The sequence below is a fragment of the Coccinella septempunctata genome, chromosome 7, assembly GCF_907165205.1.
Source record: "Coccinella septempunctata chromosome 7, icCocSept1.1, whole genome shotgun sequence".
NCBI lineage: Eukaryota > Metazoa > Arthropoda > Insecta > Coleoptera > Coccinellidae > Coccinella > Coccinella septempunctata.
The window spans coordinates 27,242,489-27,259,462 of NC_058195.1; the positions used below are offsets into that span (position 1 = coordinate 27,242,489).

The 16,974-nt window shown below is 36.0% G+C and overlaps 1 protein-coding gene across 1 annotated transcript in view; it reads right to left on the reverse strand.

Moving 5' to 3' along the window:
* Positions 1 to 455: 455 nt before the first annotated feature.
* LOC123317146 (odorant receptor 30a-like) overlaps positions 456 to 16,974 on the reverse strand; it is a 73,802-nt gene continuing 57,283 nt past the window's right edge. Inside the window, exon 4 of the mRNA XM_044903537.1 lies at positions 456 to 630. Within this exon, the coding sequence (XP_044759472.1) occupies positions 583 to 630 (48 nt within the window). The 3' untranslated portion in view covers positions 456 to 582. The remainder of the gene's footprint in view (positions 631 to 16,974) is intronic.

Genomic DNA, 16,974 nt, shown 5'->3' on the forward strand with positions numbered 1-16,974 from the left:
CAAACAATTACGTATCACAGTAAATAGAAAAACATGTCGTTCATTGAAAATTCTATAGCCCTATAGATTTATTATTCACACTACAAACCAAGAATTAGACATTTGAAAACTTGAATTTTAAAATTAGAAGCTTTCAACTTTGCAAATTTATTAACAATTTCGGAGAAATCTCTACTAAGAGTAAGGTCTTTTTCACAGCAAAGAACCATTAGAGAATTAAATTTACTGCCTGAAACCGTTGATCTTCTCGAATTCTTGAGCCTGGCTAAAACAGAACAACCTCTTTCTGCGAGGCGTTCAACCTCTCATAAATTTCGGCGCCCACTAAAATTTGGCGCCCTGGGCAAATGCATAGTCTGCCCATACTATAGGATGGGTCCTGCCAAGTTGAAACTTACCCATCTTGGACGAAATACGACATTCTCAGCTCCTACTTATTGAAAGAAAACCCTAGCTAGCATACTGGGACAAAAAACAAATATTATATTTTACATACTACAACATTACAAAGGTAGGTATATCAATGTAGATGAAGTGAGTTCTCGAGTGAGATTCATTTCACTTGTTTGTGCAAATTTCAACTTAGGTCCTGAAGAATATTGTTGTGATACTGTAGACAGCTTTAACGATCTGAAAAAAAAAATTCTGTGAGCAAAATATATTACTCTGCTAGTAGCATGTGCATGTTCTACGAGTTATTATTAAAGAATAATTAGTATAACTGATCGTGACCTGAATTTTAATCGAAAAAATTGGTAGTAGAAGTAAAAGGTATTTTCAAAGGCGACTCTGTTCTTCACAGATTTCATTGAAATTAATTTTCTCACATATACAGCCGGAATGTCTTTCTGAATTCAGACCCGGAATTCAGAATCTGAACTCAGAACGTCTGAAATTGTATGTATGTAATTCTGATATGCAGCACACACGTTCTGATTTTTCCAGATTATGAAATTATCAGATCGATCTATCAGAGTGTACTGAAAAGCGCCATTAATTCAGGATATCAAAATTTAAGATGTTAAATATTTATCGCTGCTTTCGTTATGTCGATAGCTTGTTTGATGAGACTCTTCCAAATCTTTGTCGAGCGCATTACCTAAATATTTAGCTTCATCTTTCCAATGGATTTCTTCTCCATCAACTTCTATACTTCTCCAACTACAAATTGAGACTTATCACACTCGAATTGATTTTAAACAAATTCAAAATGAGAATAAGCAACTTCGAAATGGTAAAAACCATCGAATTGGGAATATACACTCATTCAAAGTAGGACTGAACAATATCATATTGAGAAAAGTCATTTTCATTTTTGTTTCATATTTCAATAGAATTGTTCAGAAGTAACTTAAGGCGGAAACATATTGCTATTGGCGAATCCAAAAATCTAGAGGCCCTCTGCCAACTGAATTACGAAACTACTTTGTCAGTACTGCAAAGTCAAAACAAGTTTTGTTTCTTATGTTTTCTCTTATCTTATATACGTTGTCAAACACAGTATTATAATTATTATTTGGAGAAGTTATATTGAGATCATTGTCTGGGTTTCTGAATAGAAATATTGATTCCGAAAAATATTGGAAAAGGTATTTACACCAGTGCTTTCAACTGGCAGGAGTTAGCTTGAACGATTTTTCTTTGCGAGAGTTTTCTGCTTAACACGTTGACTGTCCCATGCATCACATAAAGATTTTCGCCAGGAGTTCATGAGTCGTATGTGATTCATTTAACGTTCAAAATAAATATTTTCAATTTTCATGAACACTTCAGTGTCTGCGGTTTTAATGGGCTGAACGTCTTGAAGAAGTATGTATGGATAACCTCAATCTGGGGTTCCAAAATGGTCGTCACGGCGTGGTGGGTACTTTCCCACACGTCCCATTTTGGAGCTCCAAAATTAGAAATATTTGAAAATAATAATTTAAATCAACGACTAAGATAAAACTAGAAAGTAATTTGATGTAAATTTTGTGTATGGTTACGTGATTGTGTTGCTTCTTTGTGATTATTGATCACCGCGTGACTTGTTAAAGACTATTTTTGGGGATTGGTTATACCAAGCCTCTTGCAGTTCCTCGGGACCCCAAGAATACAACGACCAAGATCTAAACTGAACTGTTACTGGGTACATAGTCTAATTGTGCTGAGCCCAGATTACCGTCATCCTGGTTTAGAGGGGCTGCTAGCCGGGGTGATGTGATCACCAAGAAATAGAAGAAGAAGAAGAAGATAACCTCAATCGTAAAGAATCATACTTGATTCGAGAAACGTCAGCATCAAGTCTTCTATTGGACTTGAAAATTTTGAACACTTCCAAATGGATGGAGAAATAATTAATGTGTTGGACGTGGGGGGTGAGAAAAAAATTAGAATGGGGACAGTCAACGTGTTAATTCAATGGACGATTTAGAAATAAAATTCCATAATTTTCATACTTCCAAATGAATGCCTTTTCTCATCTGTAGAACTTGTTCCATGAGCCGAATCATATTTATGTCTCTTGAGATTTCAGTATGAGGAATACCTATTTCATAACATGGAATTGAAATATTTCAAATAGAAACTTTAAAACTTCCACATACACGCTTTACTTATTAAGATGTTTAGTTTCTACCTCCTTCACAAACTCAGTATATGCTACCTCAACATTATTACCTAGGTTTACTTCAAGAAAGAATCTGTGAAATAGAAGGAATTTGTGTCTAGGTACAGTGGATCACCAATATCATCGCTCGATTTTAATCCACAATTCATTCCTTTCAAATGAAGTATTTCCGAAGAATGTTGATCTTTCTTTACGAAACTAAGTCAATCAATTCACTTTCGATAAATATCTTGATTTACTAGAAAAACTCTGTTAGGCCGTACAATCTCGAAAAGAGTACTGACAAACGTCAAAGTTTGTTTACATTTCGCAGCGCGGTAATTGGATTCGCGAATCACGTCACGTAAGCTCACGTGATATCATGGATAGTCACGTCATACTCCGGAGACTGCAGGAAACCATAGATGAATTACTCAAATGGTGCATCAAATGGAAAATCCAAATCAGTGGAAGAAAGACTCAAGCAATATTACTGCAAAAGAGAAGATTGAGGATGGAAGAAAACCTTGAAGTTGATGGAGAAGAGGTTGAATGGAAAAATGAAGCAACATACCTAGGAGTGACGCTTGACAGAGGACTTACACGGAAAAACCACATCAAATGTGCTGTTGATAAAACAAAATCCGCAATGAGTAAACTTTATCCAGTCATAGGCAGAAGAAGTCATATGAATAAGAACATCAAGTTGACGATGATTAAAACTATTGCGCGACCACAACTCACATATGGATCGGCGGCATGGGGCTTCGCAGCCAAGACCCACATCAAGAGAATACAGGCCACTGAGAATAAACTCCTTGGAATGGCGATGGACGTACCCTGGTTTGTTAGGAACAAACAAATCTACAAGGACTTGGAATGGGAACCAGTTACAGAATTTATGAAGAGAAAGGCGGAAAAGATATTCGACGAAGCCAAACAACATCCAAATGAGGGTCTACGAAGATTAGTCGACTACGATCCAACGGAAGAAGCTAGAAGGTCAAGAACCTACCACCGAAGACCGAGAGATCAGTTAAGGATTTAAATGTAACCAAAGAAGAGCTTAACCTATAAAAGCTATAGGCAGCATACAACTATCAACAGGACTATGATCGTGTGAGAGTCCAGAAACCATAAGAGTCAACTGGTTAATAGGCAAAATGCCCGGAACCTATGAAGAAGCAGTTAAGTGTTTTTAGTGGGTCTCGAGCTCAGAGAGTGAGAATCCCCACACTGTTCCCCCTCAGGAGAGGGTGTGTTCGTCTGTTTTGCAGATTTTCCCCCTGCTACACCAAAAAAAAAATCAAAAAAGGTGGTTCAAAGTTAGTCTATGCATTTTATGGGTAAAAAACTGCCCAGAGACACACTGACGGTACCTCACGATATCATACTCACTCACGTGAGGACCACGCGTGACATGACGTGATGAGAAGTCTGGATAAACACATCTTGCATTGCGTGACGTGATTTACCTCAATATTATTTGGTTGTTTCTCGAAATAACTAGAGAGACGGTAGATCTAGCTTATCGGTAGATTTTTGTTTGATGGTAGATACAAATTCTTCGGAAAATGCACCTCATCGAATTAAAAAACCACATCAATTAGTATAGCCGACTCCAAAATTGAAAAACGACGTAAAAAATTTCTCCGTTCCCCGTACACCCATCTATGAGTTTCATGCATTCCTCATGTCCGTTCCTAATCCGTTAAAATAGAAAGAACATCGAGAGATGCTAAAAAGACACGGTATGTCATGAAATTCTATGAAATAATTGTGGTATAAGAATTCATATATCTAATAATAAGCTCTGCCTCTTTCTGATACATGGTTTTACGAATTGACAGGAATGAAATGATTTAACTTCACAACCATTCGAATATTTTCGACCTTAACCTATCAAATTGTTGATATAGGGTACTCTAACGATTTGTCAAAATCAGCTGACCCTTCATTGCCGTGGGGCACACAAAGCTTTTTATTATCAGTGTAAAGAGGCATTTCTTAGAAAGTTATAGTCTAATCACTCTAATCTAACATAGGGAAGAATATTTTTTCCAAAAACATGCACAAAACACAATTCTCGACCAAAACAGCATGCGAATCAATGGAGGGAAAAGCTTGTGTGCCCCACGACAGCGAATGCTTAGATGATTTTGACAAATCGTTAGAGTTCCCTATTGGTTTGAATTAGGTTCAAACTCAGGTTTGCATTACGTAGTAATTTGTATTTCATCGTTGATTTCTAAAAATTAGAAGTCCAAATTCATTTTGCAACGCTCGGATTCATGTCAAAAGTGAAATATTATGTGTTTTCCACAGAAAACCTGCGGAGTGTGGAGATTAACAAAAGTTATGTTGAATCAACAAAATTGTAGGACTGTGAATACATTTTTCTAGGTTGTTCACTATCGTATATTATCTGCATTGTATCTAGATAAGTCTGTTATTGTCTTGAAATTCAGTTGAGAGTTGAGGTTATAATTCTAATTCAATTTATGATTGTTTTTTCAGTACTGAAATAGTGAAAAATCGACATCTATATCTATAAAGCTCAACTGTAGTTACTAATATCTCATCTTCTAAATATTCTTATTGCCAAATTGAATATTGTATTGCTTCTATTGAAGCATGGAGCTGAGATAAGTATGATGTGTACACGTACACGCGATATTGAAACTGGTATAAAACACTAATATGAAACGAACTTGTTATTATGTCACTCTTGAGTTTACTGAGTATGGAAAATACCATTCCTATTCGGCATTTATTATTTCACATATTATCATAAAAGGGTGAATAGTTTTTATTATGCACTTATTTGGTTTGATCTCTTTTCGTTTATTCATCTGAAATTTGAAAAAAAACGGATACATTCTCGATCCCAAAATTTGTACAAGAATTTGAAATAAATCATCATTCGAATTCATTCAATCATTCAACGTCTAATATGAAAACAAACTAACCAATATATTGATTGTCATTTTCGAACTTCTAATTCGCGCATGCGTACAAGTGGATTTCTCCCAACGATTTGGCTTCACTTTTTGTCGTAGTCTAGAACGCGTGTTATCAATATTGTTATAATAGATATATGTATGAATTTGATTATTGTCAATCGAACCGTGTATACGGCCATTATTAATTGGTGTTTGACGACAATATCTTTAGAAGAGCTTCTTATTGAAAAAGTGAGAGGGTATGCCTGCTTGTACAATGCAAAACATAAGGATTATCGGGATGCACATACGACAGACAGCTTGGGTAAATATCAGAAAAGAAATTGAAATGCCAGGTAATTATTGCCAAAACCACTTCAATATCCTATCGATAATAACGTTTTACATAAACTATTTACGTACTTATTATTTATTTGATTCAATTGATAATTTATAATGAATTCAGCACTGAATCACTTCTCGTATTGCTATGATCTCTGCTTCTTCTAACGCACGAAGCGAGAACTATGATTTCTACAAACTGTGGTTGTATTTCTAGAGCCTTACGAAAACATCTCCAAAATCCCGAATGAATTTTCAACTACACGTCTTGCTCGAGACAGTCTATAGTTGAATATTTTTTTCAGTTCATTGTTCTGTAGTGCACTCCTAGCATATGGTCGAAGAAGATAATATGATTTCAAAAGAAAAGCCCCATCTCCAACGATGACGTATGGAAAGTTTCCCCCGTTTTCTAGTGTTGTTGGCACTGGCACATTGAAATTGTTATTCTGGAATCGTCTACCCACCATCACTTTTTCTACCATAGGAACCTACTGCTATAAATTTGTAATCCGCATACACTAAGGCCATAAGAACTACCGAGTGGGCACCTTATAGTTATGAAATGGAGATCCAGCATTTATCGGTCTATCGGACACTGTATGTTAATGTGTTTGCCATCTATTGCGCCTATGCAGTTCGGAAAATTCTACATTTCTTTGAATCTCAATGGATTCCTTTTCCATGTTGTTTCTGTAGCATGTGGCATTGTAATAGGGGCCAATTTTCTCCATATAACATCACAAGCATCGTGGACGATTTCACGAACAGAACTAAATCCCATTCTAAAACTGAATCCAATGCTTCTGAATGAGTTTCCAGTCGCTAAAAATCTAGAACAAATACACAGAGTACACTGAATCAAGTTTGTAGTAATTTTATATAACTAATTTCGTCGTGCAAAATTTTATCAAAAGGGCCTGCTGCTAAGGAAATTTGGGATAAGTTTCGGAGGTGTTTCGTGAATTCAAGAAGCAGGTCACTCGACATAAAAAGAAGTGTGGCAGGCGCCAAAAAGGAAGTTGTTTGGAAATTCGAAGATCAGATGACATTTTTACTACCATTCCTTGAGACCAGAAAGTGAGTTTTAAAATATCAGTTCACTTTAAGTCTATAGTTATTCACAGTTCATATCAGCATATAAGTAGAAGAGTACCTAAATATACTAATTTTCCTTCATTGCAGGACGCACATCAATTCAAATGCAAATCAAATTGATACAGAACAGTTGCTTGATTTGAGGACTTCACAGCCCGACAAAATAATAGTTGATCCACAAAGAAATGCAGAGGCTGAATTTGGGGACCAATCACACCAGCCTTCAACTGAGCATATCGACGGGAGTGTGGAAATATCGCAAAGGAAGAGACATAAAAGAATTCGTCAAAATATATCATTAGCTCAATTCGAACTTGTAAATATTTTGAAGGAGAGTTCTGCACTCAGAAGGAGAAAGTATGAAGAACAAGGCCCATCTCGAGATCATACTTCTTCCTTAGTATGTCGAGAATGACTAAAAATTTGCCGAAGGCCAAACAGTATAAATAGGAAATTGTACCCATTGTGTGAGTTAAGATTTAAAATAAAAATACGTAAAAAGGGTCTCAATCTCACAGTTTTATTTCTCGAAATTACGACCGGTTTCGGGATGTCTAAACGCATCCCATCTTCAGGTTCCTACAAAAGATTTTTTCCTGAGATGTTACCCAGGTAACAAACTAACAATAAAATACCAACCTGTGATGGACTACAGTTACAATCTAGGAATTCGGTTAAAAATTCAAAAATTCAAAAATACAAACAAAACAAGCATACATAGGAAAGGTGTTAACAAAATGGTGGTTTTATGACGCAGCAGTAGAGATAAAAGTTTATAGCGCTATCTACATTTTCACATTGTAAAGGATGACAATAAACAACAGATAACTACGAATTAAGAGTAGGAAAGAAGATTGAGAAAAGGGAACTACCCTCATATTCTGTTTGGACGTTCAATGATGTCCGGGAGTTAATTTTATGTCTCATAATTTCTAAATTTTCCAAACAATTCAGTTTACGACCTTTTTCTACAAAATGGACGACTTCGAAACAGTCATCGGTATCAAGATTGTGGTTGGTCTCAAGGATATGCTTGGCAAATAAGGACTCACATGAATTATTTCTAATACACCTTAGGTGTTCCTGCTTTCTAATTTTAAAATTTCTAAAGGTACGACCAATATATACGGCACCACACTCACATGATAGTTTATACACTCCCGACCTATTTAAAATCGGGACTTTGTCCTTGTTATTAATGATTATATCTCCAATAGTTTTATCAACTTTAAATGAAATAACACAGTCACCAACCTTCGACAATGCATTCTTAATTCGGTAGGCTGTTGGATCTATGAAAGTAAGAGAAAAGAATCGTTTGTCCCCTTTTTTTGCCCTGTGTCACAGTTTGTTAGAGGAAATATCTCATGTAAGAGGGAACGGTTTCTGCACTTTTGAACAAGTTTGTCAACTAAATTTAAGTAATATCCATGATTGAAAGCGATTTGTTTTATAATCTTAATTTCATTATTAAAAGAATCATTGTTCAATGGTAAGCTACAGGCTCTATTAACGTAGCTATGTAACGCGGCTATTTTATGTGAAAAAGGGTGGTTAGAATTGTTGTCAATGATAACTCCTGTGTGGGTATGTTTTCTATATACTTCGAATTTATGTTTACCTTCTACGTTAATGATTGTGAGGTCTAGGAAGTTTATTATCTTATTTTCTTCTATTTCCATGGTAAATTTGATGCTATCATGTTGGTCATTAACTAAGTTCAAGAAGCTATGCAATTCTGAGATGGAGCCAGTCCATAAAAACAAAATATCATCCACATACCTATGATAGTAGAGGATCAGTCTTCTAAATATTAAATTCCCTAATATGTACTTAGTCTCAAAGTAATTCATGAATAAATCAGCCAAAAATGAGGCAACAGGTGAGCCCATAGCCAGACCATCTTCCTGGACATATGTGTTACCGTTGAACATGTAAAAATTTTGCTGAAGGCATATTCTAAAAAGGTTCATTATATGCGGTAGAGCTGTGTCTGCTAAGTCACTGTTCACCAGGTTTTCTTCCAAAATGACCAGGAGTTCTGTTGTTGGAATGTTCGTAAAAAGGTTCGTTACATCCCATGACACGAAGAAACCTCCTTCTGGGATTTCCACTTCTTTAATCCTGTCTGCAAGGTATTTAGAATTGGGGACAGTGTACTGAAATTGAATGTTTGTGTTGGCTCTAAGATAGTTGTTAAGCCACTTTGCTAGTTGGTATGTGGGGGAAGATATAAAGGACACGACTGGTCGTCATCTAAGACAGATAATGCACATAAGATGGTTTCACAAAGTTTCAAATGCAGAAGTCTTGCAGCGCGCGAGTTGTACAACAATTGAGACTCAAGTAACGAGGGCTCGACTGAGATGGAGCGGCCACATTCTGAGGATGCAAGACACAAGACTCCCCAAAATAGCTCTATATGGCGAATTCACTGAGGGAGCCCGGAAACCAGGAGGCTAGTACAAGCGGTTCAAGGATACACTACATCAATCCCTAAAATCAGTTAATGCCAATCATAACTGGGAACAACTAGCATTAGACAGGTCACAGTGGAGGTCTTTGGTACACAGTTATAATGGAGACTCGAGAAGGATACAGCGGCGGCTAGATCTGGTTGGTGACTATCCATGCCCGGAGTGTGGTAGGATATGTAGGTCACGGTTGGGACTCTACAGTCACAGGAGAGCACACAGTCGCAATTAGCCCTGAAAAATTATAAGTCTGTTCGCCCCCTTTTTTTTTTTTTTCCTTTTTTTTTCTTTTTCCTTTCTTTTTCTTTTCTTTTTGTTTTCTCCCTTTTTCGTCTTTTTGTAGATTCATTCCCGGCAACGGGATAACCCAATGAATGATGATGACGACTGGTCGAATGGGCATCTCATCAAAAACATCTGTTTTATGGGTCTTGATTAGACCATAGAGTCTGGGGATCAGTGTGTAATCTGGTGAAAGAATAGATGACGTCCTATCATCTATGATCTCACATCTTTTGATGACCTCTTTAACTTTTTTGATAAATGTTGGAAGTCTGGCATTGGCTAGTGTAAAATTATTGGATACCAGGAATTGTTCGACCTTCCTGATATAGTCAGTTGTTCTTAGAATCACAACTGTGTTGCCTTTATCAGCCTTAGTAACTGTGAGTTCATTAGAAGTTAGTTTATGTTTAATGGATCTGTTGGTTTTCAACTCTTTATAACTTTGGTAGCCATTGGGGGGTTGTTAATTTCTCTTAGACGTTCTCTCAATATTCCCTTGCATTCATCTCTCACAACTTCTCTCGATTCTGCTCCCAGGGTCTGCAAGATGCTCTCAGTTTCTGCAGCTAAGATTTCCAAGTTTTTCAACTGTTCACCTTTGTTTTGGGTTTTGGGTTTAAATTTAAAACCTTTACTGAGTAGTTCGTTTTCTTCGTCAGTTAAAGGTACGCCCGAGAAGTTCAACACTGGGGGGTAAAAGGTATACTCAGCTGGGTGGTCATAGTCAGAGTTACATATATTATTGTGACGTTGGTGGCTTTTCAACTGATGTAATTTCTTCCTTAACCTATGTCGTTTAGTGTTGTCAATATTGTCGCAGGTTGAATGAATTCTAGTAAGGTAATTGGTCAACCTATCGTGTTCCCAATGGTCTTTCAACAAGTCATAGATATACTTAAGTTGGATATCTATTCTTTGCAGGCTTTGATATGATCTTCTGATTTCTTCTTTAAGGATACTTCTTGTGAGCTTCTGGAGCAGGATTAGGCTACTCGTCGAAAGTCTGGTCTTATTAATTCTAATATTGATATGCTTTGGTACGAGTCCTAGTTTCAGGCATCTATTGTTGAAGAAGATGTCCGCACGGTTGCATGTTCTTTTAATGTGCAACCTTTTGTAGTGATGGGTTAAACTGGCTAGACTGGCGTTTCTCAAATAGGAAAGTGTACCCATTGTGTGAGTTAAGATTTAAAATAAAAATACGTAAAAAGGGTCTCAATCTCACAGTTTTATTTCTCGAAATTACGACCGGTTTCAGGATGTCTAAACGCATCCCATCTTCAGGTTCCTAAAAAAGATTTTTTCCTGAGATGTTACCCAGGTAACAAACTAACAATAAAATACCAACCTGTGATGGACTACAGTTACAAACTAGGAATTCGGTTAAAAATTCAAAAATTCAAAAATACAAACAAAACAAGCATACATAGGAAAGGTGTTAACAAAATGGTGGTTTTATGACGCAGCAGTAGAGATAAAAGTTTATAGCGCTATCTACATTTTCACATTGTAAAGGATGACAATGAACAACAGATAACTACGAATTAAGAGTAGGAAAGAAGACTGAGAAAAGGGAACTACCCTCATATTCTGTTTGGACTTTCAATGATGTCCGGGAGTTAATTTTATGTCTCATAATTTCTAAATTTTCCAAACAATTCAGTTTACGACCTTTGTCTACAAAATGGACGACTTCGAAACAGTCATCGGTATCAAGATTGTGGTTGGTCTCAAGGATATGCTTGGCAAATAAGGACTCACATGAATTATTTCTAATACACCTTAGGTGTTCCTGCTTTCTAATTTTAAAATTTCTAAAGGTACGACCAATATATACGGCACCACACTCATATGATAGTTTATACATTCCCGACCTATTTAAAATCGGGACTTTGTCCTTGTTATTAATGATTATATGTCCAATAGTTTTATCAACTTTAAATGAAATAACACAGTCACCAACCTTCGACAATGCATTCTTAATTCGGTAGGCTGTTGGATCTATGAAAGTAAGAGAAAAGAATCTTTTGTCCCCTTTTTGCTCTGTGTCACAGTTTGTTAGAGGAAATATCTCATGTAAGAGGGAACGGTTTCTGCACTTTTGAACAAGTTTGTCAACTAAATTTAAGTGATATCCATGATTAAAAGCGATTTGTTTTATAATCTTAATTTCATTATTAAAAGAATCATTGTCCAATAGTAAGCTACAGGCTCTATTAACGTAGCTATGTAACGCGGCTATTTTATGTGAAAAAGGGTGGTTAGAATTGTTGTCAATGATAACTCCTGTGTGAGTACGTTTTCTATATACTTCGAATTTATGTTTACCTTCTACGTTAATGATTGTGAGGTCTAGGAAGTTTATTCTCTTATTTTCTTCTATTTCCATGGTAAATTTGATGCTATCATGTTGGTCATTAACTAAGTTCAAGAAGCTATGCAATTCTGAGATGGAGCCAGTCCATAAAAACAAAATATCATCCACATACCTATGATAGTAGAGGATCAGTCTTCTAAATATTAAATTCCCTAATATGTACTTAGTCTCAAAGTAATTCATGAATAAATCAGCCAAAAATGAGGCAACAGGTGAGCCCCATTATCCCCCAGTGTTGAACTTCTCGGGCGTACCTTTAACTGACGAAGAAAACGAACTACTCAGTAAAGGTTTTAAATTTAAACCCAAAACCCAAAACAAAGGTGAACAGTTGAAAAACTTGGAAATCTTAGCTGCAGAAACTGAGAGCATCTTGCAGACCCTGGGAGCAGAATCGAGAGAAGTTGTGAGAGATGAATGCAAGGGAATATTGAGAGAACGTCTAAGAGAAATTAACAACCCCCCCAATGGCTACCAAAGTTATAAAGAGTTGAAAACCATCAGATCCATTAAACATAAACTAACTTCTAATGAACTCACAGTTACTAAGGCTGATAAAGGCAACACAGTTGTGATTCTAAGAACAACTGACTATATCAGGAAGGTCGAACAATTCCTGGTATCCAATAATTTTACACTAGCCAATGCCAGACTTCCAACATTTATCAAAAAAGTTAAAGAGGTCATCAAAAGATGTGAGATCATAGATGATAGGACGTCATCTATTCTTTCACCAGATTACACACTGATCCCCAGACTCTATGGTCTAATCAAGACCCATAAAACAGATGTTTTTGATGAGATGCCCATTCGACCAGTCGTGTCTTAACTTAACAACTATCTTAGAGCCAACACAAACATTCAATTCCAGTACACTGTCCCCAATTCTAAATACCTTGCAGACAAGATTAAAGAAGTGGAAATCCCAGAAGGAGGTTTCTTCGTGTCATGGGATGTAACGAACCTTTTTACGAACATTCCAACAACAGAACTCCTGGTCATTTTGGAAGAAAACCTGGTGAACAGTGACTTAGCATTCACAGCTCTACCGCATATAATGAACCTTTTTAGAATATGCCTTCAGCAAAATTTTTACATGTTCAACGGTAACACATATGTCCAGGAAGATGGTCTGGCTATGGGCTCACCTGTTGCCTCATTTTTGGCTGATTTATTCATGAATTACTTTGAGACTAAGTACATATTAGGGAATTTAATATTTAGAAGACTGATCCTCTACTATCATAGGTATGTGGATGATATTTTGTTTTTATGGACTGGCTCCATCTCAGAATTGCATAGCTTCTTGAACTTAGTTAATGACCAACATGATAGCATCAAATTTACCATGGAAATAGAAGAAAATAAGAGAATAAACTTCCTAGACCTCACAATCATTAACGTAGAAGGTAAACATAAATTCGAAGTATATAGAAATCATACCCACACAGGAGTTATCATTGACAACAATTCTAACCACCCTTTTTCACATAAAATAGCCGCGTTACATAGCTACGTTAATAGAGCCTGTAGCTTACCATTGAACAATGATTCTTTTAATAATGAAATTAAGATTATAAAACAAATCGCTTTTAATCATGGATATTACTTAAATTTAGTTGACAAACTTGTTCAAAAGTGCAGAAACCGTTCCCTCTTACATGAGATATTTCCTCTAACAAACTGTGACACAGGGCAAAAAAAGGGGACAAACGATTCTTTTCTCTTACTTTCATAGATCCAACAGCCTACCGAATTAAGAATGCATTGTCGAAGGTTGGTGACTGTGTTATTTCATTTAAAGTTGATAAAACTATTGGAGATATAATCATTAATAACAAGGACAAAGTCCCGATTTTAAATAGGTCGGGAGTGTATAAACTATCATGTGAGTGTGGTGCCGTATATATTGGTCGTACCTTTAGAAATTTTAAAATTAGAAAGCAGGAACACCTAAGGTGTATTAGAAATAATTCATGTGAGTCCTTATTTGACAAGCATATCCTTGAGACCAACCACAATCTTGATACCGAGGACTGTTTCGAAGTCGTCCATTTTGTAGAAAAAGGTCGTAAACTGAATTGTTTGGAAAATTTAGAAATTATGAGACATAAAATTAACTCCCGGACATCATTGAACGTCCAAACAGAATATGAGGGTAGTTCCCTTTTCTCAGTCTTCTTTCCTACTCTTAATTCGTAGTTATCTGTTGTTTATTGTCATCCTGTACAATGTGAGAATGTAGATAGCGCTATAAACTTTTATCTCTACTGTTGCGTCATAAAACCACCATTTTGTTAACACCTTTCCTATGTATGCTTGTTTTGTTTGTATTTTTGAATTTTTGAATTTTTAACCGAATTCCTAGTTTGTAACTGTAGTCCATCACAGGTTGGTATTTTATTGTTAGTTTGTTACCTGGGTAACATCTCAGGAAAAAATCTTTTGTAGGAACCTGAAGATGGGATGCGTTTAGACATCCCGAAACCGGTCGTAATTTCGAGAAATGAAACTGTGAGATTGAGACCCTTTTTACGTATTTTTATTCCAAACAGTATAGTATCAAATTACACTTGAGCAATTTGGTATTATCGACAGAAGTAGAACATCAGTAGTCAAACTTATCAAATTCGGACCTACGACATGAACGTTCGGTGCAAGAAAATTCCTCCACTACACCTCTAGGTGGCTTCCACACACCAAGATCAACAACTTCTATAACAGCCGAAAGTCAACCTACCCCATTTGAAGTAGGTGGTATTTCCTGCTCGGCTGCTGATGACTGTTTTACGTATCATGCTTATAGAATGGAGATGTCTAATTCCATCAATTAGTTTTGATTTTTGTTTTCTATATTTGAATAAACTATTTGTTTGATACATTTTCTCACTTTCCTCAAACAGACAGCTAGCCTTTCATGGGTGGTGATAGCTCTTCGAAATGGGGTATTCATTTTTTTGATATCACTCTCAATTAACCGATGTAAGTAATCAAAATCTTCTTTAATCATACGGAAGTAAATTCGAAAACGATTCGGGTCTTTTGACAGTTGTGGGAACAATGTATGAAATTCCCCTAATTCTTCTCTATGTTCATTGATATCATGTACCTAAGATGTCTAAAACTCTGGTGTATTCACTGATTCGATATTGTTTTTAATTTCGTGGGGATATCGGACCAGTTTCGTTTTTCCCACTGTAGGTAGCGCTGTTTAGAATTTGACAGAGCATTGTCAATTGATATTTGAAAATAATTTGAATACTTTGCGACTTACGAATATGTTGTATTTATAAGCGATTATTGGTGTGTGAAAATGTATTAGTTTCGAGAAAGGGTGTAGAACATTCATTTATTTAACATGTCATTCATTAAGTTCAGTTTACTGTATGGACAATCAAGAACTATTATAGCTAAGAATTCGGTGTTGTTGGAATTTGAGGCAGAACCAGAATATTCGGGACGGATATAGCTAAGTTTTATGGCAACTTCAGCAATATTTCAAAGAAACTGTATTGGAAATACGTAATGTGAATTGTGAGCATGTATTGAGAATCAGAAATTGATAAATCTATTCGAGTTTGTTCTTCAAATATTCTTCCTGAATAGATATAGTGAAAATTACCTATCCATCAACTGAATATATTGGATATTTGACCAATCAATTGTGTTTTATTAAAATTATATTGAATTACCCCCCTCACGAATTCAAGTTGTCAAACGGAAATTATTTTGAAGAAGAACAGTAAATACTCCTTTGAACCCTTATTCGGTAGTGTTGAAATGTTGACAAATTTGTTTTTACAACGAAAATTGAACTGTAAATCACAAATATTCCTTAACAGCCAGTTCATATTTTTGCACTCGTTGATCGATATTCGATATCAACGCAAAACAAAATACCGAGAGAGTATCTTGGACTTCCTTTGATAGAACAAGGATAAAACGAAGCAAATGACATGATGGCGCCGCCACGAAACTGATCCCATATCCCCGATTTTCTGAAATGTTGATGCTTGCAAAAAGTGACAAGTGCACACACCAGTGTTTTAGACATCTTACATGTACCTAAACTCGTTTTGAACTCTCGCCAATTATGATAGAAGTAGCCACTATCTCCATTTCTTCGTCCCATTCCGTAGCACTACTCGAGGAGGGAGGAGGTCATCTTTCAGAAAACCAAACAATCAAACAAAGCCCTCCTGTTTTCGTGGCTACTCAGACGTCAGCAATATTTCAAGGAAACTGTTTTGGAAATACGTAATATGAATTGTGAGCATGTATTGAGAATCAGAAATACATTAATCTATTCGAGTCTGTTCTTCAAATATTCTTTCTGAGTAGATATAGTGAAAATTCCTTTTCCGTCAATTGAATATATTGGATATTTGACCAATCAACTGTATTTTATTAAAATCATATTGAATTACCCCCCTCACGAATTCAATTCGTCAAACGGAAATTATCTTGAAGAAGAAAAGTAAATACTCCTTATTCGATAGTGTTGAAATATTGATAGATTTGTTTTTACAACGAAAATTAAACTGTAAATCACAAATATATATTCCTGAACATCTGACAAAATGGGCCAGTTCATATTTTGAACTCGTTGATCAATATTCGATATCAACGCAAAACAAAATAAAAGGAGAGAATATCATACCTTTGGCAGAACAAGGATAGAACGAAGCAAATGACATGGTAGTGCCGCCACGAAACTGATCCATATTCCTGAAATGTTGATGCTTGCAAAAAGTGACAAGTGCACACACCAGTGTTTTAGACATCTTAATTACACTACACTAAGAAACAGACGAAAAAACTTTATATGACATATGACTATATATTCACTGTGCTCTCACTTTGCTCCGT